The sequence below is a fragment of the Leucoraja erinacea genome, chromosome 21, assembly GCF_028641065.1.
Source record: "Leucoraja erinacea ecotype New England chromosome 21, Leri_hhj_1, whole genome shotgun sequence".
NCBI classification, from domain to species: domain Eukaryota; kingdom Metazoa; phylum Chordata; class Chondrichthyes; order Rajiformes; family Rajidae; genus Leucoraja; species Leucoraja erinaceus.
Genome location: NC_073397.1, coordinates 5,963,855 through 5,989,682, shown reverse-complemented (window position 1 = coordinate 5,989,682; position 25,828 = coordinate 5,963,855). Strand labels below are relative to the sequence as shown.

Genomic DNA, 25,828 nt, shown 5'->3' with positions numbered 1-25,828 from the left:
GCTGGCTGTGGGTCTCTGGGATCTCCGTGCTTGCAGTGGGCCTGGGGGTCGGTGTCCCGTTGGTCCTGACGTCTCCGGTGACTGCACTGCACTGCTAGAATCGCCGACGTGAAGACAGTACAAAGCCCCCACGCTGGTGCAATGAGCGGGGAGCTGGAGAGGGGAGGGAAGGGGTCACACACATGGCCGGGAAGCAGAGGGGTGTAGGTGGGGTGAAATTGAAGGGAGCGACAATTTGCTGCTGCCTGCACGCTGAGTTTAAAAGTTCCCACGCAAGACTCACGATACACTGTGTATCGTGTCTACCGTGGGAATTTTTTAACTCAGCGGGCAGGCAGCGGCATATTGTCAGTTATTAACCCTCCCGCGCAATATACCCTCACCTCTCTTTTATGAATGGGGATTTAGTTCCCTTTTCTTCGAGGACCGACCGGGGGTTCCGCTGTCACCTCTGCGGGCCGCCCTCGGTGAACGTTTTCAAGGACCTTTATTCAAGGACCGAAAAAATGGCCGCTATTCGGAGGTTTTCGTTATTTGGGTCGTCGGATAAAAGGTTGTGCACCTGTATAGGTACAACCGACTTCAAGAGATTCCCACTAAGCAAAAATTGGGAATTACTTTGGCTCTGCATGGCTTACCATTCAGTTTTTTTTACATACAAGGCACAAAATGAATTAGGAATCTAACACCAACCACTGGAGCAGCTTACCTAAGAGCTTCCAGCCGCTGGGTTTGGGAAAGATCACCATGTAGTTCGCCAACCTTTAGTCCCATCAGCCCCAGCAGGATGTGCATTCTATGGGCTTGCTTTTTAGTCTGTGTAAATAGCATAACATGGTCCTGAAATGTGCGAGTGAGAAGAGCTAGGAGGAGGAAAGGGAAAATAAAACGCAATCAAATCAAATGACCTTGCACAGATATTACCCCAATCTTATTCACTGCCATCTCTCACTCACTCCATATCAAACATCTTGCAAACAATATTAGTCATCTTAACCCTAGTTCGAATGTGGTAAACTAGTGTGTACATAATTAAGTCATTTCTAATTTGAAGAGATCATGGGTGTAGTTGAACATCTCATCTAAAATACAACTCCCCACCAATGGTGCAGCGCTGATGCCCTTGATAGTATCAGTCGAAAAGAAATCCATTTCCCATGAACAATATGATTACACCTCAACAGTTACTATGCTCTAAACCATGTTCTGTACATATAAGAGATGTTTTGTTATATTGTTAGATAAGAAGGGGGGGGGGGGGTTTGTTCCAACAATTATAATGGCTTCTACAGACTTCTCATCAATGATCCTATAGCGAGCAAGATGGTCCACGCGACGAAAAAGACGTAGTACGGTCACGGGCAGATTCATGGGTAATTTTCGGCCCCATATCCGTAACCGGCTTCCGTCTCAGCACCAAAGATCCTATAGCGGAGCAAAGATACTAGTGCGGAGACGGAAGCTGGTTACGGAAACATCCTCGTAAAAATAAAAGTTATTTGGTAAAAAATCTCATCATTTTCAGAATTTAAATTTATTAACACAAACTGTTCCCCCCTGCAACGTTGATTACACTGCGAGTCGGGTCGGGTCAGGTTACGGAAATGGATGAAAAAAAGGCCCACGTTCCACTCCGTTGTATACTACACGTCAGCCCATTGGCCCATTGCATTTAGCAGGAGTGGTCTATCTTGCTCCACTATAGGATCTTTGCTTCTCATTCTGAAACAGTTTGCGCTATCTAAATCACATGACTTTACACCATGCACTTAATTTGCATGTTACAACACAGTTTCAATTGTAACAATATAACAACATTGTATGACCAGACTCCCTTTAATACAACATGTCCCTGGTTTTGAAAATACAAGGGCTATAATTGTTCATTTTGCAGAATAAAATCTTAAACCAAAGGCAACACCAAGAAGGGGAGTGACCAGGCTGACATTAGTGGTCATTACTGTGAATTGGTATCAGCCACATACAAGTGTAAATCTGCAACAGTGGTTGAACAGCAGATTGAACCATTTGCATTAATTGTGCAATAGCACATTTTAACACTGCTTTCATTTCAACTGAATTCTCTAACAAAAGTCTACACATTTTTGCAGTCTTTTTTTCTTTTTACTGTCTTGCAAAAATGTTGTTTAATGTATGTTTATGTTTTTGTTGTGTTGTCTTTCTGCCTGTGATGCTGCTGCAAGCAAGATTTTCATTGTACTTGTACTTCACTGTTCTTGTGCATAAGACAATAAACTCAATGGCTCAGAATTCAAATGCAGGTCTTGGCTACCTGCAACAATCGCCTCCCTGTCTCCCTCACGGTTTGGACGGATGCGTACGAATTCCTGACGGAGGAAGGGGGCAACATCTGTGTTACTGTTCACGAAAATTCGAACCGGGTTCTTCAATGACACCGATGCCAGGTCATTCACCTGCAGGAAATGACAGAAAAAGCCTTAAATTACAACCAAAGAAGAGTTCTTGAAAGTGGCAGAAAATAAATAAATGGGTGAAACAGGTGACCTGCACCAAGAATAGCAACACGATTAATGGGTCACTTCTGGAGCAATAGATTAATGACAACCATCATACATTTTTTAAGACACAATGGCAATTTTTTCTTGTTTTTTTAGGAATTGAAAAGCAAGAGTGCAGGTAGAATTTTAAAAGGCGGCATTTAACACATGCTGCACAGGATGTTTGCCGATAGCACTAATATACAGTATTAATAGTTGATGGTGGAAGTGACCACCAGGGAACAAAAATGAACAAAAGTGACTGATGGACTGTTGCTTCCTCCTAATGGTTACCACTGGAACTACAAGACTATCAGGAATGTTGACGACACAAAGGTAGGAAAATGTAATAAGAATATTAGGAGGCTATATAAACGTATGGATAGTTTGAGTGGGCAAACATCTGACACTTGGATGATATCATGGGGAAAATTAAATGGACAATTTTGGCAAGGAAAATAGAAAGCAAATTATTTACATTAGATTGCAGAGCTCTATGATGTTCAGGAATCTGGGTATCAGTATATGGCTTGCAAAAGCTGCAATACAGATACATAATGATACGAACTAACAGAATGTGCACAAAATGCTGGAGTAACTCAGCAGGACGAGAAGCATCTCTGGAGAGAAGGAATGGGTGATGTTTCGGGTCAAGACTCTTCTTCAGACTGATTGATTTAAACCAGCATCTGCATTTCTTTCCTAACAATATGTGACTGATTATTACTACAGCAATTGATGAAAACTTCTTCAGTTCGAGGTCACAGGTGATAGATACTACAGCTGGAATAGCGTGTACAAAATCTGTCTTATTTAGGAGACGACTTTTATATTGGAAGCAATTCATAGGTTTATTATATTAATAAGTGGACGGGAGTGATTAGACAGGCTACAGGTTAGCCTGTATTCACTGAAGTTTAGAAGAATGAGAAGCAAGTGACTGAAACAAATAAGGGGGTCTTGTCAAGAAGGATGTGGAGGTGATGTTTCCTCATGGGGAATTCAAAAACTAGGGGGTTGCTGTTTAAAACTGAAGGGTCATTCATTTACTACAGAAATAATGCAGACATTTTTCTTACAGAAGGTCATCAGCCTTGGACCTCTGCTTCCATCATCTACCGAGAGAGTTTTGGAATATGTTTGAGGCAGAGGTAGATAGAGTTTAGACAGGCAAGATGACCACGGCTGAACTGCAATGCATGCAGAGTTGGTGGTACAACTGGGTGGGCTACACACGTATTAAATTGCAGTGCAAGCAAGGACCAGAGCAACTTAGTCCTAATTCATATTTTCATACCAATCTGCATCTGCTTGTGCGCTACCCATGATCACAAAGGCTGGCATATTGGATATAAAGACGTCTAATGAAATGTCCAAATACAAGATAGGGTTGGAAGAATGATAGTGTAGCAGAGTGGCGTGGCTTTGAGGTTGAAGCGCACAAAAGCAAAAACAAGTCCATAAATTGGACTTAAAAGCTTAGTTTTCCCAAGTTCGGAAACAAAATACAACAGCAAAGCACGAATAAATGTAGACAAATGTTTATTAGGATGCCCCTGTAACAGTAAACGAAACAGGAGCAACAGTATTATAGGACTGCTGCAACTACTGCACCATACAATAAAACACTGGCATATCTGTTCTTAGTCTAATCTCCCCTTTCCTACCCCATTTCAATAACCGACACATATAATCCCCAAAACGACCTTTCTCTATCTTGTATATATTCAATGACTAGGAATCAGAGATCTGGGGAAAGAATTCCAAAGATTCAAGAGAGAACAAAGCTTCCTCGGTGATCACTTACTCTGAAAATATGCCCCCAAGTCACCTTTGTCACCTTTGAGAGAAAACATGCTCTCTACATTCAGGTTGACAATCCTCTCATAATTCTGCACGTTTCAATATGATCGCCTCTCATTCTTTTAAAATTCCATGAGCATGGATCGACTTGCTCAACAGTTCTTCATGAGACAATCTCCATCACAGGAATCTACCAAAATTGTAGTTGCTTCTCTGGGTCCAACCTCGTCAACAATATTCTAAGATGTTCAAGTGTATAATCCTTCCCTTATATAATAAAAGGCTACACTCCAACTGCCTTCCTTGCTAACTCCTGCATGTTAACTTTCTGTGCTCTGTATAGGATGACACCCAGGTTCCTCTGTAGTCTCTCCATTTAAACAATTTTCTGATTTTCTGTTCATAACAAAATAGATAACTTTTCATCTGCCAAACTATATGCAGACATCTGTATGCCTATGCATCAATGTATAGATACATTTTGACAGATGGACTTTTGGGGTCCTTGCCACAACTTGCTTTCCCTCATATCTTTTTATCATCACCAGTCCTCAAGTTAGACTGCTAACAAAATGTGACGCCCCTTTAGTTGCAGAAGTTGATGCACCCCACAATTTGTCCATTTTGAGAGCACCACTCAGCAAGGATGCCGAAAGATTAAGCAGGGAAAGGCAAATACAAAGCTCGCTACTTTCAAGAGCTTCCTGTCGGTGACTACTACTTGAGGATGCATGTTAGTGTTCAGCAAGTCAGTTAGCCTGACTCTGCAACATGGTGAAACTACTTTGATATGTCATTCAGCAACACCTCCACACACCTCATCAGTCATGGTCGCAGAAAACAGCATTGTCTGCCGTTGGTGGGAGCAGAGCCGAATTATTTCCTTCATCTGTTCCTCAAAGTATTCATCGAGCATCCTGCATACGAGAAAGAAACAGAAATGACACGAAGCAGTAACCCCACCTCACAAATATTTCCGTTTATTTTGTACAAAACACTGCTGTAGCAACTTGAACAAAAAAAGCCAAAGTTGCAACACCGCACCATATTGGACGGATTAAGGGCCGAAGATATGCACCGAACTGGAACAAAACCTTAAAATAGTAAGATTAAACGAGAACTTACCAGTTTGAAGTTTGATCTGTATTTTATGAGGAGTTACGATGAGGGATTACGTGAAGACCCCGTCCAGCACGCATGCGCGATATACTTCAAAGCAGCGGTGTGGAATCACAGAAAACACAATAATTGAAATAAACACAGTAAAGATAAGAACTAAGATACCAGTTGATCTCTATAATTGAGGGTGGGAGCGGAGGGCATGTAATCCCTCAGCGTAACTCCTCATAAAATACAGATCAAACTTCAAACTGGTAAGTTCTCGTTTAATCTTACTATTTTACTTCGGAGTCACGTGAGTGACTACGTGAAGATTTTAAAGCTCTGTGATTTCAAACCGTGTAACAGTCCATACGTCACGCGCTGCCGAAGTCATCCAAGGGAGGAAGTATGTTATCGTAATCAAACATGAATCTGTTTGTAAAACAACAATGGTATTATTTGAAAATAATAACGAAGAAATTAATGCTCCCCCGGGCTAAATTATATATTTTTTGCAGGGTCTAAAATTCTCTCCGCAAGTGAAACAGGTTTTATAATGGCTTGTTGTAGAATGTTTAAAAGTTCTTCACATGGACCACCCCGCTGTTACCAGGTTAGGTCCAGTGGCACATCCATACTGTTAGCCGCCGACGTGTATGCTGCTCTGGTGGAGTGAGATGTGTAAATATCGCTATCCACTCCAGCAGTTCCCAATACTTGTTTGAGCCATCTAGAGATGGTTTGACTCGGTACCCTGACCCAGTGGCTTTTTTGTGGCTGACCCATTTTTGTCTCCCTCGGGAACTTTAGGCTGTGTTGATACATTGTAGAAGGCGAGTCATTTCATATAACGGGGGTCAGGTGGGTACGCCCGGAATTCCATAATGAGTCCTGAAGTTCCTGGTCTACTCTGTTTTACCAGCTCCTGAATGGTGAATGTTATTTGGTCTGATGTTACGACCATATTGTCCAGTCTGAGTAGGTAAAAGGACTGGACCGTATACAGGGTCGTATACAGGGTAGCTGTTTTCAGAGTAAGGGATCTGACTGGTGGCCATCCCTTAGGTGTGTCAGGACAACGCTGACATCCCAGATCTTGGTATATCTAGGTCTAGGGGTTTTGAATAGAAGGTACCTCTCATTAATTTGGCAACCAGTGGACGAGACCTATGGCCTGTTTCCCTTGGTGCCTGTCTTAGATAGGCTGACAGTGCACTTCTAGCACATTTGATAGTGCTATAGTTCAGACCTTCATCGTGGTGAAGGCTGGCCAGGAACTCCGGTACATAGGTATGGTGATTGATTAGTAGGTTGTCTCTGTTCTCGAGCAGTATGTTTCCCATTTTGTTATACTGGAGAGATATTGTTTCTTGGTGGAAGTCGTTGAGATGCTGTCATCGTGTCCATGGTCCTAAAAGGTCTTTTTTGACAATCCCGGCTTATTCTGTCATAGCATGGGTGACTTTTGCCTGATACAGGGTAGATCAGTAGATCTGGTCCGTGGGGAATGGTCATGGGTTTCAATGACCCTGTCAAGGATCACTGGGAACCATGGCTGTGTAGGCCAGTCGGGTACTACCAAAAAGTCCGAAGCAAAGTTCATCTGTATTTTGCGTAGTACCTGACTGATGAGGCAGAAAGGGGGGGAAACATAGAGATTAGTTCCCCCCCCCAGTTCAGTGAGAATGTATCCATCGCCGCTGCTTCAAGGTCTGGTTCCCAAGCGACATACATCGGTACGTGGTGATTTAGTCGGAATGCAAAGAAATCGATATCTGGTGTTCCATATTGCTTTGTAATTTCAGCAAATACTTTGGTTTAATATGTCTGCCACAATATTTAGCTTACCTGGTAGGTAAGTTGCTGATAGCCAAATATGTTTGACGACACACCATTACCAGATTGTGTTGATCAAATTGTCACATGATATCGATTTTATTCCGCCCATGTGGTTAGTATAGGCCACCACTGTGATACTGTCAAATTGTAAACGAACATGCAAAATGGTGCACTATTGAACAATATGCTTTTAACCCATAGAACGCACCCAACATTTCCAACTAGGTTTTATGTCCAGTGTCTGTGGTGGTGATGACTCTAGATTAGTCCATCTACCATCTGTTCTGGATATGGGTTATTTTGTTTAAACGCTAGCACCTTTGCTCTAATGGAAAGGTCCAAGTTAAGTAGCTGGTAATGCTGCTACTAATTTCACAATTACTCTTGCCACTTTGTCGAATGGTTGGTTAATTATTAACCATTAATTTGTTACAGGTTTGTGCCAATTCTGTTGACTTTCCTTTTGGCAACGTGATAGACATGTGGACTGAGTTAATTGAAGACCAGATAGTTGTGGATGGTGTCAACGTAGATTTATCTGGATTGTATGACAAAGCCCAGGCTAAATAAGTTTTTAGTAGCTAATGCTGCTGAATTAGCTAATTCCATGGTTTTGTCTGTTGTTAAATATCATCGAGATATGCCATGACAATATGTTTCCTTAATAGTGTCAGGGCTGGTTTAAATATCTTGGAAAACAGTTTTGGCTCATATTTAGCCCATTAGTCAATAATTTGTACTGCCATAGTTACCCCATCCAGGTAAATTGTTAGGTATCTCCGATGATCTTTATGAATGGGTACTGAATAGTATGCATCTTTTAAGTCGATGCCTACCATAAAGTATCCTTAGGAAATCCATTGTTTGGCAGTTACAATGTTTTCCATTAAAGTGTGTATACCTGACGAAAGTATTCAATGTGGTTAAGTCAATGATGGTGCAACATTCACCATCTTTTTTGGTTTTTTTAGTAAATTTAATACGGATTCCAAAGGTCCATATTTAGACTTCTTTATGACCCCTTTGTATGTCTTCTCCAGTTCAGCTTGTCCCTCATGTTTTCTTTTTAGTGAGAGGGTAAAACCCCTTTGGGGTGCGTGCTGAACTGGTGGCAAGTTTTTATTAAATTCAATTTTTATCCTTGAATACTTTTTGGTATATAACTACCAAGTGTGATTTTTCTTCATGCTTCCAAAACCAGGTGTAGTCCCCCCCCCCCCCCCCCCCCCCCCCCCCCCCCCCCCCCCCCTCCCCTGTTAGCACAATCCCCATACCTTTTATTTGATGGTAGGAACCATACCCACCTACCTCCACTGTTGTTTGGTGGTGTGTTCATTTCTTCGGTTTCTGGTTCCTTGTCTGTCGGGGTGGTGTTTTTGGTGGATGGCGCGTTTTCCATGGGGCCCGCTCTGTGCCCTTTCCCGAAAGACTTGAGGGGACGGTATGGGGGCCCCGAGCTTTCACCAGTACCATGAAGTAGACACCTACTGGTGGATGCGTAGAGGTACTGCCATCTGGGTTTTTGCGTAGTTTGCTCATTCCAGGTCCTGCCCTCATGAGGCCAAATGCCCTGGATTCTTTGTCCAGATTTTAGGCTTGATTTGGTAATTCTTTGCCAAATAGCAGGATCTGTGGTTCTGAGGTCAGCGTTCTACAGTTCTGCGAATTTGAGGTCGAGGGCAGGTCTTATGACCTCCTTCCGGAGGTGGCCAATCACATACTGTGTTGCACAGTAGAGCCAGGGTGTTTTGGCATGTCAACCCTGTCCATGGAATGAGCATGTGAAGTGATAGCCGACGTCAGGGGTATCTACATTTTTTGCAATTTTAAGTTTTTTGGGTTTAAATACCCTGCTCAATGTACCCCCTGTAATGGCAGGCAGATTGAGCAAATGCAATTTTGGGGAGGCGTGATAAAGTCCAACGCCTCAATGACTACCTGTCTTGGAGAGATTTAAAGGGCAGGTAGTAAGCTGGTTCGCCAGTTTAGGCTGTAACGGCCGTCCCGCTCGCGGTGTTGCCACGTAGCGGTTCACCACTCCCAGCAGCTCTTCCTGGTCCTGTACCTCAAGCATACTCCCGATTTTCTTCAGCAAGTGACCCCTCTTCTAGATCAGCCCAGTCCTGGTCGCCAATGCTCCCCTCTGTTGAGGGAGATGCGATGGCCAGTGCGTTAGTGCACTGGAGCGGGAGTGTTTGTGCTCCCTTGGCGAGCTTGCCCCAGCTCCCGGAGCAAGTCTCGCTGGAGCTTTTGCTCCATGAGCCTTTCCATAAGGCTTGAAACGGTCACCTTTAGCCGCTGTCGGGCGGGAGTCTACCGTGCCGGGCTCTGCTGAGTGAACCGGCCGGTCCGACTTCCGTGTGCCTTACATCCAGCCCGCTGCAGTTGGTCGCCAACGTTCCCTTGAGCTATGCTAGCGGCGCTGGGCTCGGCTCGGAATGCTGTCGGTGACTGTGGCGTTGTGCGGTCCAGGTGCCGCCGGGCGCCCCCCCACTGCTGGAACCTTCCTGGTCCATGGCAGCCCGACGGGAATGACCTTCCTTAGAGTTTTCCCTGTTCTATTCCTATTTAAAAATAAAGCAGAACAGGGTTTCGAAAACACCATGTCCTCAGAGTAAGATTTGCTTACCTGAAGGTCCGTTTTCAAATTGTTGCGGGAGAGCTCGTAGTCCCGTCCGTCGCTGTGCACTGCGAGACGCTATGTCGCGCATGCGTGCTGGACGGGGTCTTCACGTAGTCACTCGCGTGACTCCGAAGTAAAATGACTGTTTTACTCCCCCACCCCCTCCACGAACAAGGTTTCTTTACCCTTTCTTACCTGTCAGCTTCGTCCAGAATGAGGACCTCAATGCTGCTGAGGTCAAAGGATGGACAATTATGAAGATGATCGATCAATCGGCCTGGGGTGGCAATGAGAACATCAGGCCCTGATCTCAGAGATGCTTCTTGGGTTTTTACATCCAATCCACCTGAAATTAAACAGTACTGTCGTTATCTAAAGCTCCTCAATGAAAATGTTGCAGCACAGAAATCCCATTCAATTCACTCCTAGGCTGAGAATTTGTTCTTGAAGGCAAGTACATGTGCAACAAAAAAGCCCCATGCTCTTTCCTGGCTAGAACTCCCATGTAAAAACATGTTATCCTGCTAAACAGAACTTTTGTAATGTGCAAAATCTGACATCATGTTCCAGTCTATTTAAAAGGGACTTGCTTTGAATACAAAAATAGAGCATCTTCCTTCAATATTAGTCCAGATTTTGAGGGATTACACCAAAAAGAACCAGAATTGCTGTTAGGACCTGTGATACTGACACCAACCTCTGGGATTTCCATGCACATAGATGAAATTCAATATTTCAAGATGCCATCAGTTTGTTACTATGCTCCAATTATAACGTCCAACAGAGGTGAAGAAACTTGGATGAAAACCTCAACATTTGCATTTCACACTCACTTTAGAATCATGTGGCAGATCCCAGGAGATGCAATGGGTTTTCCCTCCCAGATTTGTATGGCAAAAGCTGAGAGTACCTCCAGAACAACTTCAGAAAAGTAATATTTTTCAATAACATTTTAAGAATACTGTCCAAAGAATACACTTAAAATGTTTTTAATAAATTAATGCCAATTAGTCTATTTTGAGAGTTTATGTACTTTTTCAAGTTGTGATTACCACAGTCCTGAAATGTTAATTCTGCTTTTCTTTCCACAAATGCTGCCTGACCAACTGGATATTTCCAGAATTTTCAGTTTTTATTTTAGATTTCAAGCCTTTGTAGTTTTCTTGATTTTCATTTAAAAGTGATCCTTTTCTTCAAGAGGAAAGTTTTCTTTCAGTTCAGTTCCAGTCACCTCTGAAGTGATTGCATGCTGCCCCTTAAGATGCATTTGCAAAACCTTGAGATAAAGAATTTCCCACCTGGAAGATCACCTGACAATTATCTTTAAACAGCTATAGTGGTTGCAGCAATATTGTCTGTGCTCAGGCTGATTTATTAGCAACAGAAAGAGGGCATGTGTTTGTAACAACCATGTAACTATAATGTCCCAGGTTATCCATGATCTGGATTTTCATTGCCCCTCTGCTAAGGGCCTTTGGTTGACATGGATACCATTGGCAGATCTTACATCAATAAGCGAGTTCGGTATTCCGAAAAATGCAACGAATCATGGGATTTGTCAAAGGTCACTCACTATAAAGAAAAAGCAAATGAAGCGCTGGCTGCATAAACTGTATGTAAATTCTTAACCATATTTATGATTTATGTGTAAAAATTTAATTTGAGGAACGGGGGTGCCATGTAGTGGGAGAATAGGTGTAACAGCGAGAGAGAAAGAGAGGGGGCAAATGCCAGTGGTAGACAGGGGAGAGCGCTCAGATCCGCGCCTCATCCACAGCCCGGGTCGAGCCCGTGTCCCCGGCGCTGCCGAGCCACCGCTGGACAGCCCCGTCCCGTCGTCTCCCCTCCTCCCCACCACCCGGGTGTCCCGTTCCCACCCAGGGGGCCGTGGCCGGAGCAGGGGGGAGGGGGGGGGGGGAGTGGGGGAGGGAGAGGGTGGGGGAGAGAGAGGCCTGCTCCAGCCCCGCTCGTACTCCCGAGGAACACATTCCTTTTCTCCGGGGATGCTGCATGTCCAGCCGAGCCACCGCAGCACCCCGCACGCATCCCTGCCGACGATCCGGCGACGGGGAGGTTGGCTGGCAGCACGCCCTGCCCCACCCACCCCAACGCCCCGTGGGCGCTCGGCCCCCATCGCCACCAAACCTCTCCGTCCACCAGCAGGCGTTGTGCCTATCCCAGCTCCGACTGACTCACTGTTTGTAATGATTATGACTACTGCCCTCCACCGAGGGGGCAAACCCACGGCCACTGGGCAGGGAGAGAGGTGCGACCAGTGGTCTCCGGCCCGCTGGGGGACGACCCCCTCGGGAGCCGGAGTAGAGCCGGGCTGGAGCGGCGCCGAGCCCTCCCCCCCCCCCCCCCCCCCCCCCCCCCCCCCCCCCCGGCTGTGAGCCCCCCCCCAATACCTCCGGCCACCTTGGGACGGGGACGGCCCAGCGGCGGTTCGGTGGCACCGGAGACCCGTGCCCGACCCCACGGAGCAGCACAGAGCACTCACTAAAACGAAGGTCTGATAACCAAAAATAACACACAGCAGATCCTCACCCTCCACTGTTTAACTCGTGACCTATGACCTGGGCATGTGCTGTCAGAATACCGAACTCGCTTATTACTCTGTAGTGTGGCTATCTATGCCTTTTCTGTTACACTATGACACTTTAGTGATACATATTGTTTTATAAAGAGCATACAGAAGTTGGCACAATTATAAAGCATTAAAATAGATGTTGTTGCCACATTCAGGTTCAGTTTTCGCACTGCAGCAGTTACATATTTAGTCCAAACTTACCAACAGCAAGACAGACGGTGATGGATGTGTACTGTGCCAAATTTCTGGCGACAGAATGCACTTGAATGCCTAGTTCACGAGTTGGAACAAGAGCCAACACCCTGGTAACAGGAGCCTGACGTGGTTTATAGATCAAACGTTCTAGCACAGGCAGCATGAAGGCAGCAGTTTTACCTAAAGTATAGGAGAATACAAAGAGAAACCTAATTAACAGCCACATGAGAGTTTAAAATCTTTAAACAAGAGATGTTCAGTGATATATCAGGCTGAGAGATAACCAGCTGTTATCAGGCAACTGACCATCCTACCAACAACTAAAGTAGTCCTGAACTACAATCCATCTCAATGGAGACCCTCGGACTATCTTTGATTGAACTTTACTAGCTTTATCTTGCACTAGACGTTATTCATGTTATTTTCTTTATCATGTATCGGTCCACTGTGGATGGCTCGATTGTAATCATGTCTTGTCTTTCCGCTGACTGGTTAACACACAAAAGCTTTTCACTGTACCTCGGTAGATGTGAGAATAAACTAATCTAAACATATGAGACCTTTTCCTTGCTGTCAAATGCAATACTCTTAAAATGGGTTTAAATTCATATCTGAGTAAACCTAAATTCTGTTTCTCCATTAATTTGCCTTGGACTAAACTCATTTGAAGCTATGGCCAGAAAAAGCATCCCAATGCAGCTACTTGCTAGACTACCAAAGCTGCCAAGAGTATTGTGTGAAAAGTACATCATGGCTAGACTGCATTGTCACTAAAAAGTCTTAACTCACGACAGAGCAGTAGCTGCACAATTTACAATAAGTAAATAGAGTTAGTACATAGATAGCACAAAAATGTATTGTATTGACAGCCCGAATTTGATAGCTTATGCTTGGAATACAGAAAATGAAATCACAGAAAAAAAATAATGTTCAGTTCCAGAAAATATTATTGTCTAACATCAAACTAAAAATTCTACGTGTACAAAATATAAAAATACAAGTGATATTGGTGACTGACAGGTAAGTTATTGAACAACACCCACCTGTCCCAGTAGCAGCACAGGCACACAGGTCTCGCCCCAACAAACCCAAAGGGATACACGCTTTCTGAATGGGAGTTGGCTGCTTGAAGCCCATGGTAGTGATTGCCTAAATTCAATCACACAGAAGAGGAACAACAGTTAGCGAGATTGGAGAAACTGTCCAAGAGATGCTATATTGCATGCAATATACTTATCGGACTCTATTAGGAAATGTCCCCAGGGATATGGGCCAAATGCCAATTTGGTCAGCATGCATAGGTTGGGCCTTTCCATGCCTTATATCTTTCTATCACTCCAAGATCCTAGACTTGCAAACCAGCAGTCATCATGGACAGCCATTAACAAACATCAAACAATTTAAACTGTACATTTTAAGAATCCCAATTGAACAATTAAATATGTACAAAATGGTCTAAGCATTTGCCTTAGCAAATTTAAAAGCTGACAACTTCATACTTTAAGTACTACACATTAACACACAATACCTTTAAAAGTGGTCGAGAGAGATTCATGTCCTGGAACATGAGGCTGTCATCAATCTCCGGAGCTTCCTCAAAGAACAAGCCCGATTTCTGTATTGGTGCAGAAAAACTGTGTGAATCTGGAGGCCTACACAAATATTTCGTCACATCATATTTCCTCATCTTCCCTCAATTTAACAATCTTATCCAGCATCCCTTGTTTCTTAAACCCTTCACAATGCTTTCCTACCTTGTATGCATAGAATGCTTTTACCCAAATGTATCCTCATTTTCCAAAGCATTTCACTTTATCATCTTCATTTGCTCGTCTACTACTCCCCCTAACTAACTCTGCCCCTTCTTCAATATTGCTGTGGCTCATCCCTTACTCCTTTCCATCAGCCTTGATATTGTTCCTCTTACTTTCCTGCATTTAGTTGTCCCTTCAATCCCAAGCAACCAATTGGTATTCAAGCATTTCTTGCCAGCTCTTGAGATTTAGAACTAAGCAAAGTAAAATCTCAACTGCTGGTAAAGATCATGAACAACTCCCTATTGCAGCTTCTGCCGAAGCATCTGGGCTCATCTTCAGCAATAAATTCATCCTTGTTATCTTCACGCAAAAGAAGGTGAAGTACTCACGTTTCTAGTTTTCTTCTTTCCTTTTAATTTCAGTGTGTCTATGAAACAAATAGCAATCAAATAAAATGAATTACATAGAAACATAGAAAATAGAAGCAGGAGTAGGCCATTCGACCCTTCGAGCCTGCACCGCCATTCAATATGATCATGGCTGATCATCCAACTCAGTATCCTGTACCTGCCTTCTCTCCATACCCCCTGATCCCCTTTAGCCACAAGGGCCACATCTAACTCCCTCTTAAATATGGCCAATGAACTGGCCTCAACTACCTTCTGCGGGAGAGAATTCCAGAGATTCACCAATCTCTGTATGAAAAAAGTTTTCCTCATCTCGGTCCTAAAAGATTTCCCCCTTATCCTTAAACTGTGACCCCTTGTTCTGAACTTCCCCAACATCGGGAACAATCTTCCTGCATCTAGCCTGTCCAACCCTTTAAGAATTTTGTAAGTTTCCATAAGATCCCCCCTCAATCTTCTAAATTCTAGCGAGTACAAACCGAGTATATCCAGTCTTTCTTCATATGAAAGTCCTGACATCCCAGGAATCAGTCTGGTGAACCTTCCCTGTACTCCTTCTATGGCAAGAATGTCTTTCCTCAGATTAGGAGACCAAAACTGTACGCAATACTCCAGGTGTGGTCTCACCAAGACCCTGTACAACTGCAGTAGAACCTCCCTGCTCCTATATTCAAATCCTTTTGCTATGAATGCTATCAAACCATTCGCCTTCTTCACTGCCTGCTGCACCTGCATGCCTACTTTTAATGACTGGTGTACCATGACACCCAGGTCTCGTTGCAGCTCCCCCTTTCCTAATCGGCCATCATTCAGATAATAATCTACTTTCCTGTTTTTGCCACCAAAGTGGATAACCTCACATTCTAGTGCTAACATCACGTGCTAGAATTAAATGACACTCTGCAATTTTAGACCCAGCAGTTCTCTTACCTGCTTTCTGTAAAATATTCTGATCTTCACGAGAGAATTCAGATATCGATTCTTCATCATCTTCATCATCTGTCGCTTGTTCTCCATCAGATTCCTTTTCTTCATCATTGTCCTCGATTTTGTCTGCTTCTTCTTCATCTGCCTTTGTCACGTCTGCGTTGGATACGGAGTTCTCAGTCGAATCGGTCTTTATTTGCTTTGCTTCTGTTGTCAATTTCTCCTGCAAGTGAACCAGGACAGACAGGTCGATTAATTTTTTTTTAAAACAGCGAATAATGGATACTCAGTAGATCTACCACAATCCTCGGATAATTCAATTAATTCATCCAAAAGAGAGAGTAAAGTAATTCCAGAGTTTAGTTTGAGCTAAACTGTACTTCTTAAATCAGACATAAAAACATGATACAAATGTCACCCAGATTTGATTTAGCAAAGCAAGAGAAAAAGATATTGACTGGACCTCACCTGAATACAATGAACAAGTCTAGCTAAGGTTGTATGTACATTTAAAATGAGTATAGAATCTGCCTTGTTTTAGTTTCATAATCTGTAATGCAGCTCAACAATATACACACAAAATGTGCAATCTTGAATATAGAATAATGTTGACGTGTTTTATCAAGAAGATTTGACACAGGTCAACAGAGACATCAGGGCAAATGATCTAAGAGATACAATCTAAGGAGAGGGCAAAAGAGAAGTAATGGAAAGATTTAGGAGGAGAAATTCAGAGCCTAGGCTTTGGTAGCTGAAAACCCTCTGCCAATGGAAACATTCAAGTTGGGAAAGGTCAAATAGTCAAAATTGGACCAGGGCATATATTTCAGAGGGTCATTTAGGACAGGAAAATTTCAGAGATAGGAAAGGGCAAGACTACCTTTGTGTTGGCTTTCAATCGTGCTAGATTGAAGGCCTCCCGTCACTTCTGGTGTGAACATACACTCTTTTCTTGTCTGTCGGGAAGGCAAAGGACAAAAAGGCAGATAGGAAGATGCCGAACACAGTGGGAGCTAGGATACAGCCTTGCTTCACTCCATTTCTCATGGGGAAACTCTCTGATGTAGCGCCATCAAATTGCACCATACCATGCATATTCTCATGAGCTGAATGAGGTTTAGAATTGAATTGAAGACATGGACATCCAATCTTGTCCTGTACCTGGTAGAGACAATGACTGCTGATCTAACAAAAGCTTTTGATTGTATCCATAAAAGTGATGTATAATGGGATTATCTGCTCTCTGCATTTTTCTTGGATTTGACGCCGGGACAAGATCATTGTTTATTGTGGATTTACCTCTGTGGAAATAGCATTGAGTCTCAGGGTATATCTGGTCAGCGAGTCGGTGAAGTCTTTGCAGGACCACTTTGGCAAAGGCCATTCCTGTAACACTCAGAAGTGAGATACCCCTGTAGTTGTTGCAATCTCCCTTGTTCGTATAGAGCGTAATGATGTTTGCGTTGCACATATCTTGAGGGACACACCCTTTCTCCAGGAGAGCAGGAGAAGGTTGTGCAGGCATGGCAGGAGTTGACGATTTCCACACTCAAGTTCAACAGATATGCCACCCTGTCCTGGATCCTTCCTGGCTGCCAGGCAATTGATGGCTTTTACCAGTTCATGCAAGGATGGTTCATAATCAAGCTTCCGAGGGAGAGCATCAAGAGCTGCGTTGGATATGTTAACCTCACACAAGAGGGTTTCCGCCCAAAACGTTGCCTATTTCCTTCGCTCCATTGATGCTGCTGCACCCGCTGAGTTTCTCCAGCTTTTTTGTGTACCTCACACAAATATAGCTGAGAGCAGTGTTTGACCCAGTTATCCAGCTGTTTCCTTTTGTCAGTGATGATGGTGATGTCTGCAGATTTCAAAGGAGGAATTTTGGAGACGGTTGGACCTATTGCTTGGTTTATGCCATTGTTCATGGGCATAAAGGTTTCCACAGTCACTTGCAGCTTGGATTTCTTTGCACAATTCATTCCAGTACCTGTTTGCGTAATGCCTTGCTGCTCTCTGTGTGGCTGCTTTTGGAAACCTTAGGCCTTTTTCTGTGTTGGGGTTCGGTTGTGCATCATGTGTGACGTGCACAAAGCATTTAACTTCAATTAATTTCATCGATGTATGCCTCAAACCAGTCGGTATTCTTACGCTTTTCTTTTCCGGCGGCAAGCGATGCTGCATCATAGACCTTTTTCGGGAATTTTCGGACGTTGTTGGCATTCCTTGGAGGGTCCAGAGCTGAGAGCGCTTGGGTGAGCAGTTCTGAGAAATGTTGATGTTCACCCACATTATTGGAGATGTTAATATAAGCTTTTCTGTTTGGACGCGTACACCTTACATGGGAGAAGCTTCACCTTGCTCTTGATGAGTGGATGGTCAGTGTTGCAATCTACACTGTTAAATTTGAATGCAGACAACACAAGGCAGATCCTTCACCTGCATCTGCCTGTTGTCCACATTCAAACAACCTAGCATAAGTTTGCCAATTTTAAGTACCATTTATAGAAACGTTGGTAACAATTTGCTGGCTCACACCTCACTGGTTCCTTTCAGCTGTGCGTTTTTTAATAGGCATCTACTAGTTATTAATGGGTTCCATACATGGTTTTCTGTATCTTTCCACAATTCGTGGCTTCATACAGATTTTATAAAAGTTTATCCGTCTTAACTCTCTGTCAGACCAAAGGCCCCAGCTTCGAATCTTTGTCCTTGTACAGTCATAGATTCATAAAGCACCGAAAAGGGCCCGCCATGTCCATGTTGAGCATTTTGCCTATCTACATTAATTCTAGTTACCCATATTACGACTATGTCTTACCTATTTAAATACCTGTTAAAACATCCCTTAAATGTCATGATGGTATCCGATTCCACCACCTGCCCAGGCAACATTCTTAGTGTTAAAAACGTTCCCCTCAAATCTCCTTTAAAACTCTTTCCCATCATCTTAAACCTATGCTCTATTGTTCCTGATATCCATACCAAAGGTAACAGGGCTCTGATCTATCCACCCTATCCACGTCTTTCATAATTTTATATACTTCTATCAGGTCACCCCTTGGTCTCCTTCATTCCATGGAAAACCTATCTAATCTCTCATCATAACTTGTTCTCCGATCCAGGCACATTCAGGTGAATCTCTCACGAGCTCATCCACATCCTTCCCGTGGTGCATTAATCAGAATTGCAGACAATATTCCAAGTGTAATCTAACCAACGTTTTGTAAAAATGCAACAAACTGTCCTAACTTTTGTATTCTGTTCTGACCTGCGAAGAAGGCAAGGATACCATCTGCTTTCTTCACCGCCTTTTCAACATTTGTCCTCTTTTATCGGCAATACCATTTTATAGGGAACTATGGACCTGAATCATAAAGTTCCTCTGCTCATCAATATTCCCTACCATTTACTGTACAAGTCCTACTCCTATTTGACTTCCCAAAATACATAACCCTGAACCTTGCCCATGTCAGGATTAATTTCCATCTGTCAAAGCTCTGCCCAAGTTTCCATTTGATCTCCATCCTCTGGTGCCCTCAGACAACCTTGCTCACTATCCACAGCACATTTTTTTTTGTCTGCAAACTTATAAAATCATACCTGCTATATTAATGTTTAAAACAAACAAGAAAGATCCCCTATGGTACACCGCTGGTCACATAGTTCCAATCATGGTGGTATTACTGGGCTAGATTGAAAGTAAATGATTTATCAGAGCTCTAGCAGCCGACTGGTTTTCTGTTGCCCTGGATCATGCGTGTGAGTTTGATTGTGAACTCTGCATTTACCTAGACTTGTACATAAAGCATAACCACTCAAATACAATACAGAAAATCTGCTAGCACCAGTGAGATAGTTCCTGCAAATCAACAGCTTAATTATTAGTTTTATTACTTTAGATTAGGGGCGGGGAACCTGCGGCCTTCTGGGCCATTAAGTGCGGCCTTTTGAATGAATCTAAACTTTGTAGAACAAATCCTTCTATCTTTATTAATATGTTTTTGTTCGTCTTTTATTATTTTAATTTTAATCTTAAAATGAGCGTATTTAAAATACCAAAGAGTAAAAGAAGATTCAATAAAATGTTTTCATTTTCTTGAAGTTAGTACATAGTAATTAGATATTTACAAAATAAAGTACATTTTGAAGTATATCTAATCGAAATGTCTTGGATGCGGCCTTATTAGATTACAGCTAACTTAATGTGGCATTCCAACATGAAAAGGTTCCCCACCCCTGCTTTAGATAAATGTGAAGAGGTAACTGTAGAGATTCAGGAAAAAGGACAAGACTGCAAAATGTAGTCATTTTGACAGCATCCAGGTTTCACTGAACTTCCCACATATGAGCATTCAGACACAATTTACTGATGGATTTGTTTTTTAAAACAACAGACCTCTTTCTTTCTTTTCTTTCGAACTTTGTCTATCTTTTCGTCCAAGGTTGTTGCTGCTTTCTGGAAAGAAACAAAAATATCAATCTTTAGCTTTTACTTTAGCAGAAACAGGGCCCCATTCGGCCCACCGAGTCCACACTGACCAACGATCATCCCATGCCCTAATATATACTTATACTACAAAAACTAGGGAGAATTCATAATTTTTTTACTGAAGCCAATTAACTTACAAACCCATACGTCTTTGGAGTGTGGGAGGAAACTGGTGTACCCGGAGAAAACCCACATGGTCACAGGGAGAACGTATAAACTCTGCAGAGGCAGCACCTGCAGTCAGAATCAAACTAGTGTCTCTGGCGCTTAAGGCAGTAACTTTACCGTTGCCCCAACGTGCCGCCCTTTATTCCTCCAGGGGAACTGATGAAATGTAGTTAGGGCCAGTCAAAAATCACAAGTTGCCATGTGAGATAATCCAGATGTCAGATCAATTCACTTGTGACTGATGGTTTGCAAAATTTAGGGAATAAAACACCTGTCTCAGTGCAGGGAAATTGATAAATAATCAGACGTACTGAAGGTGGAAAAACAAACCAGTAACTGATTTAGGATCATATAGACTTCCATACATATACTTCAGATTATTATTGTCACGTAGTAATGCGGAGATACTCTTACTTTGGCAGAAAATCATAAACAAAGCTTCCAGGTTTTGTTACTCAGTTTTACAATAACATTTGAACAGAGAACAATGTCTTCTACTGCACTAATAGTCAAAATAATCTAATTTTAACAAAATTGGAAGATCAGCCTGAAAATCAAGATGATTCCTTTTCTTGGTCTGGCATTTCATCCACCCCTTTCAAACATTAGGCCATAAAAGGCACAGTAAATAGGAGATCCTACATGGACCACACTGCAACAGTAAGCACTGCACCATGCACATCATTGCTCACAGTGTGATTGGAAGTTTCTGGCTCAACCATGTTATCGTGGCAAAACTTTGAGCAATCCAACACTGAATGCAATTTGACATTTTTATAAAACCTGTAGGATTACTGCAGTTGGATTGTGACATCAGAAAACCTCACTTTTTTCTTCAATTGCTTCAGGACATCTGCCATCGCCCAATCTTCATCACATTCCCCATCCTTCTCAGTAAAGAGAAAGTCTTCACTGAAGTCCACACACTGTTTCCTGAACTTCTTTTTCTTCAGCAAAATGACAGGCAATTCCTAAACAAACATCAAATAACCTTGTTAGTCAAAAGTAAATGCAATATCCAAGATGACCTGTCCTCTCCAATGCTTACAATCAGAATATTACATATCCAAATGAGATTCCTTGGTGCAAACCCAGGTTATTGTTTTGTAAGGTTACACAAAAAAGCTGGAGAAACTCAGCGGGTGCAGCAGCATCTATGGAGCGAAGGAAATAGGCAACGTTTCGGCCCGAAACGTTGCCTATTTCCTTCGCTCCATAGATGCTGCTGCACCCACTGAGTTTCTCCAGCTTTTTTGTGTAACCTTCGATTCTCCAGCATCTGCAGTTCCTTCTTAAACACTTATTGTTTTGTAAGTTCGGTAAAAAAATTTAAGTTCCTTAGAACAGCATTAGTCGACTTGCAAAGGTTATTAATTTTTATTTAGTGGCACATTTTTGAAAGTATGACTTTTCTAATAATTGATCCTAAAGTACAAACATTTCAAAGTGCATTATTTAAAAATGTAAATAAGGGCCAAGAGAAGACGACAGTTGAAGGGGAGCCCAGAGAGCAGTTCATCCCAGCTTGTATCAGATCACTTTCTCCAACCAAATAATACACAAATAAAATAAATGCTCCACTTTCTATTCCCACTACATTGCAATGGCATTTCTTCCACCTGACTTGAAATTTGAACACACAATTAACAGGTAATTCAAAATGAGGATGGCTACATGTTTTTAATTTAAAAGTATGAAACTGCTTCAAACATGCTTGAAATCGCATGCTTTGGTCCACAGAGTAATTGCACAAACAACAGCCTTGCAAATGTTTGAAAGCTTGGAATTCAATGCAGTGGAAAAGCAATTGAAAAAAATTTGTTTAGGAAGAAATTGCATATGCTGGTTTAAACCGAAGATAAAATAAAAAAAATGCTGGAGTAACTCAGCAGAACATGCAGCATCTCTGGAGAGAAGGAATGCGTGATGTTTTGGGTCAAGACCTTCAGACTTTAAAATGTATTTATGAGATATGGACATCACAGGAAATGATTGCATTGATTAGGAAGAGGCAGTTGCGGGGGGATGATTTTCTGTCTCTACATAATCCTGTTAGTCTTTGTCCAAGATGGCTGCCATGAAGGGAGAGTGGACGCTGGCGCGCTTTGGCTGCCGCTGCTCTCTCTTCACATTGTGTTTTTGATTTTCTGTTTTTGGACTGAATTCTGTTTTTAGTTTGTGTCTCTGTGATGTTTATTATTTATTTTACTCTGATTATATGTTTATATTCCTGTTAATCTATGTAAGGTGTCCTTGAGATATCTGAAAGGCGCCCAACAAATAAAATGTATTATTATTATTATTATTATCAGTCACTTTAGTGAATCTGGGAAAAGACAGCAGATTTTCTCCCTCAAAGAACATTTGTGAATGAGTTTAGTTTATATGACGATGAATGGTTTTGTGGTTATTGTTTCCAGCTCACTCTCACCTTCACCAACACCTTCTCCCCAATTAAGATTTAATTTTAAACAGAGCTATAGATTCATGGAATTATACAGCACGGAAACATGCCCTTTAACCCAACTAATCCATGAACCAAGGTGCCTGCCTACCTGAGCTAGTAACATTTGCCTTTGTTTAGCCCATATTCCTTTAATCCTTTCCTATGCATGTACCTGTCTTGTCAACATTAAATTGAACCGATCTGCAGATGCTGGTTTACAGTAAAAAGCAACGCTGGAGTACCTCAGTGGGATGTTTCAGAATTAAGATCACTAACGTCACTGATACCAAAACCCTCTCAAGCAGATACTGCTCGAGATCTCTCTTATATCCCTCTTGAGATCGCATCCTCCCAAGCCAACAATGGTCCTACCAGGGCTCCACCCTGCCCGAGGTTATTTGATGCCAGTCCAGATCTTTTCTCGCCACCAGCTCTTCACCCTACACCCCCACCCCACCGCTTCCAGTGTGAAGAAGGGTCCCGACCCAAAACTTCATTATTTTTCTGTCCCGCTGAGTTATTCCAGCACTTTGTGTCTATCTTTGGTATAAACTAGCATCTGCAGTTTATTTATTTGTTTCTACACTCTGTCCACATAATAGTCATTGCATTGTATTTACTACCAATCCCATTGTTATACAACTGCACATTTCCAATTCTTGCAACCTATCTAGCAGCACTTGAGTTTTGCTCACAGTTTCAGCATCTGCAGTTGCTTGTTTTTCGATCATAACCAGCAAGGGGTTAACTTCCCACTCCCTAAAACAGTCCCAGAGTTTCCCAATAATCTAGACCTTTAACATTGAATCCAATTTCCTGATTTATTTTGAAAAAAAACGAAAATCTGCAACTTTGGGATCCTTCCTGTCCCTAAATTACTATCCTCTCCCCCACCACATGCCTCCCCGCCGACTCCAGCGCTTCCCATACATTTGTAGTCTCTAGACGCAATTATTCATCGCTCCTCTGGCCGTAGGCGAGTTTATCTGTTAGCGATCGAAAGGGGAAAGTTTAGTCGGCGATGCCTGGTTTCAGGAGACCCCAAAAGAGATTGTTTGTTTCTGCTTCTGCTTGTTTCTTGCACAGCCGCCAACAGCTGGGATATATCGTGCAGGTTACGCTCGCATGGGCACCAAAGATCCTATAGATGGGAGACAAAAATGCTGAAGAATCTCAGCGGGTGCAGCAGCATCTATTGAGCGAAGGAAATAGGCAACGTTTTGCCTAGGGTTTCGGCCCGAAATGTTTCCTATTTCCTTCGCTCCATAGATGCTGCTGCACCCGCTGAGTTTCTCCTGCACTTTTGTCTACCTTCGATTTTCCACCATCTGCAGTTCCTTCTCAAATCCTACAAATGGGCACTGCTTCAGCCAGGAGTGATGGCCTTTCAGTCCGTTTGCGGCCACTTTTCCTTTAATGCGCTCTGACTGTTCTCCCTGCGAGATTTCTCGTTTATTATATAGTTATAGAGTACCTGCATGTTTACATATTCTTGCTGTGCTGCTGCAAATAATTTCATTGATGATGGACCCAAAAATGCTGGAGTAACTCAGCGGAACAGGCAGCATCTCTGGGGAGAAGTATTTTTTGTGCATATGTAAAGGGGTAGACCAGTTCTGCAGTTCCTTCCTACACATTAAGAATATAATTGTTCTATCTGACAATAAAACACTTTGTGCACTTTGTAAACACTTGAGCTAGTGCGAGGGGGCCGGGGCCTCTCCTCGGGTGGGTGACACCATCCCTCCCCCCCTCTCTCTCTCCCCCCCCCCCCCCCCCCCCTCCCCCCCCCCCCCCCCCCCCCCCCCCCTCCTCCTCCCCCCCCCCCCCCCCCCCCTCCCCCCCCCCCCCCCCCCCCCTCCCCCCCCCCCCTCCCCCCCCCTCTCCTCCCTCCCCTCCCTCTCTCTCTCCCCCCTCTCTCTCTCCCTCCCCCCTCCCTCTCTCCCCTCCCCGTCTCTCTCCCCTCCCTCCCTCCTCCCCCTCCTCTCTCCCCCTCCCTCTCACGTCCCCCCCGCCCCCCTCCCCCCACCCCTCCGCACCCCAGGAAACTCTCTCTCTCCCCCTCTCCCCGTCTCCTCCCCTCCCCTCCCCCCCCCTCTCTCTCTCCCCGATGTTGGGGATTAAATCCTCGTGGGTGTCTCTCGCCCCCAAAGCTCCCCGAGCCCCCCCCAAGTGGGACCGTGTCCGCCCCCCAACCCCCCCCCCCCCGCCCTCCTCCCCCGCCCACCCCCCCCCGCACAAAGGTTCCCCCATCCCCCTCCCCTCCGTCCGCCCACCCCCATCCTATCCCGACCCAGGAACTGCCATCCTCAGCCTCTCCTCCTTCCTTCTCCCCCTCTGATGCTGCCCCCTCCCCTCTCTCTTACTCCAGCATCCCCCCTCCCCCCTTCCCTCTCGGGTCCCACCCCCCCCCTCTACCCCCTTCCTCCCTCTCTCTCCCCGCACCCCTCACCTCTCCCTCCGACCCCGTCTCCTCCTCCTGCTCCGGAACCTCGTCCTCCTCCCCGATGTTGGGGATTAAATCCATCGTGGTGTCTCTCGCCCTCAAAGCGGAACCAGCACGTGTGGGACCGTGTCCGTCGCCAACACCCGCCCGCCCGCCGGCCGCCGCCGCTCACCACCCGCGCACAAAGGTTCCGCAACCCAGGAACTGCTCAGCCTGAGGGACGTCCATTCCTTCTCCCCACTGATGCTGCCACCTGTCCCGCTGAGTTACTCCAGCATTTTGTGTCTATCCTCAGACTGACGGGTGGCTCACTCCCACTTATCTGCCACGTCTGAGGCACAGTCATAAATACATATATTTTAATATTGTAGTAACATAGCTAACATATAATGTATAGATGGGTAGACAAAAATGCTGGAGAAACTCAGCGGGTGCAACAGCTAACTTAATGCGGCATTCTAACATGAAAATCCCCCCCGAATCAGACTCTAACTTCATCAAGAATGGTATGCATA

The 25,828-nt window shown here is 43.8% G+C and overlaps 1 protein-coding gene across 1 annotated transcript in view; it reads right to left on the bottom strand.

Moving 5' to 3' along the window:
- Window positions 1-25,480, bottom strand: part of ddx27 (DEAD (Asp-Glu-Ala-Asp) box polypeptide 27) — a 37,229-nt gene extending 11,749 nt beyond the window's left edge. Inside the window, exons 1-12 of the mRNA XM_055652004.1 lie at window positions 25,320-25,480; window positions 21,249-21,392; window positions 20,161-20,220; window positions 15,765-15,984; window positions 14,817-14,854; window positions 14,199-14,285; window positions 13,714-13,819; window positions 12,677-12,850; window positions 10,081-10,231; window positions 5,140-5,239; window positions 2,294-2,435; window positions 710-863 (exon numbers count right to left, since the gene is read on the bottom strand). Of these exons, the coding sequence (XP_055507979.1) occupies window positions 710-863; window positions 2,294-2,435; window positions 5,140-5,239; window positions 10,081-10,231; window positions 12,677-12,850; window positions 13,714-13,819; window positions 14,199-14,285; window positions 14,817-14,854; window positions 15,765-15,984; window positions 20,161-20,220; window positions 21,249-21,392; window positions 25,320-25,394 (1,451 nt within the window). The 5' untranslated portion in view covers window positions 25,395-25,480. The remainder of the gene's footprint in view (window positions 1-709; window positions 864-2,293; window positions 2,436-5,139; window positions 5,240-10,080; window positions 10,232-12,676; window positions 12,851-13,713; window positions 13,820-14,198; window positions 14,286-14,816; window positions 14,855-15,764; window positions 15,985-20,160; window positions 20,221-21,248; window positions 21,393-25,319) is intronic.
- Window positions 25,481-25,828: the final 348 nt, after the last annotated feature.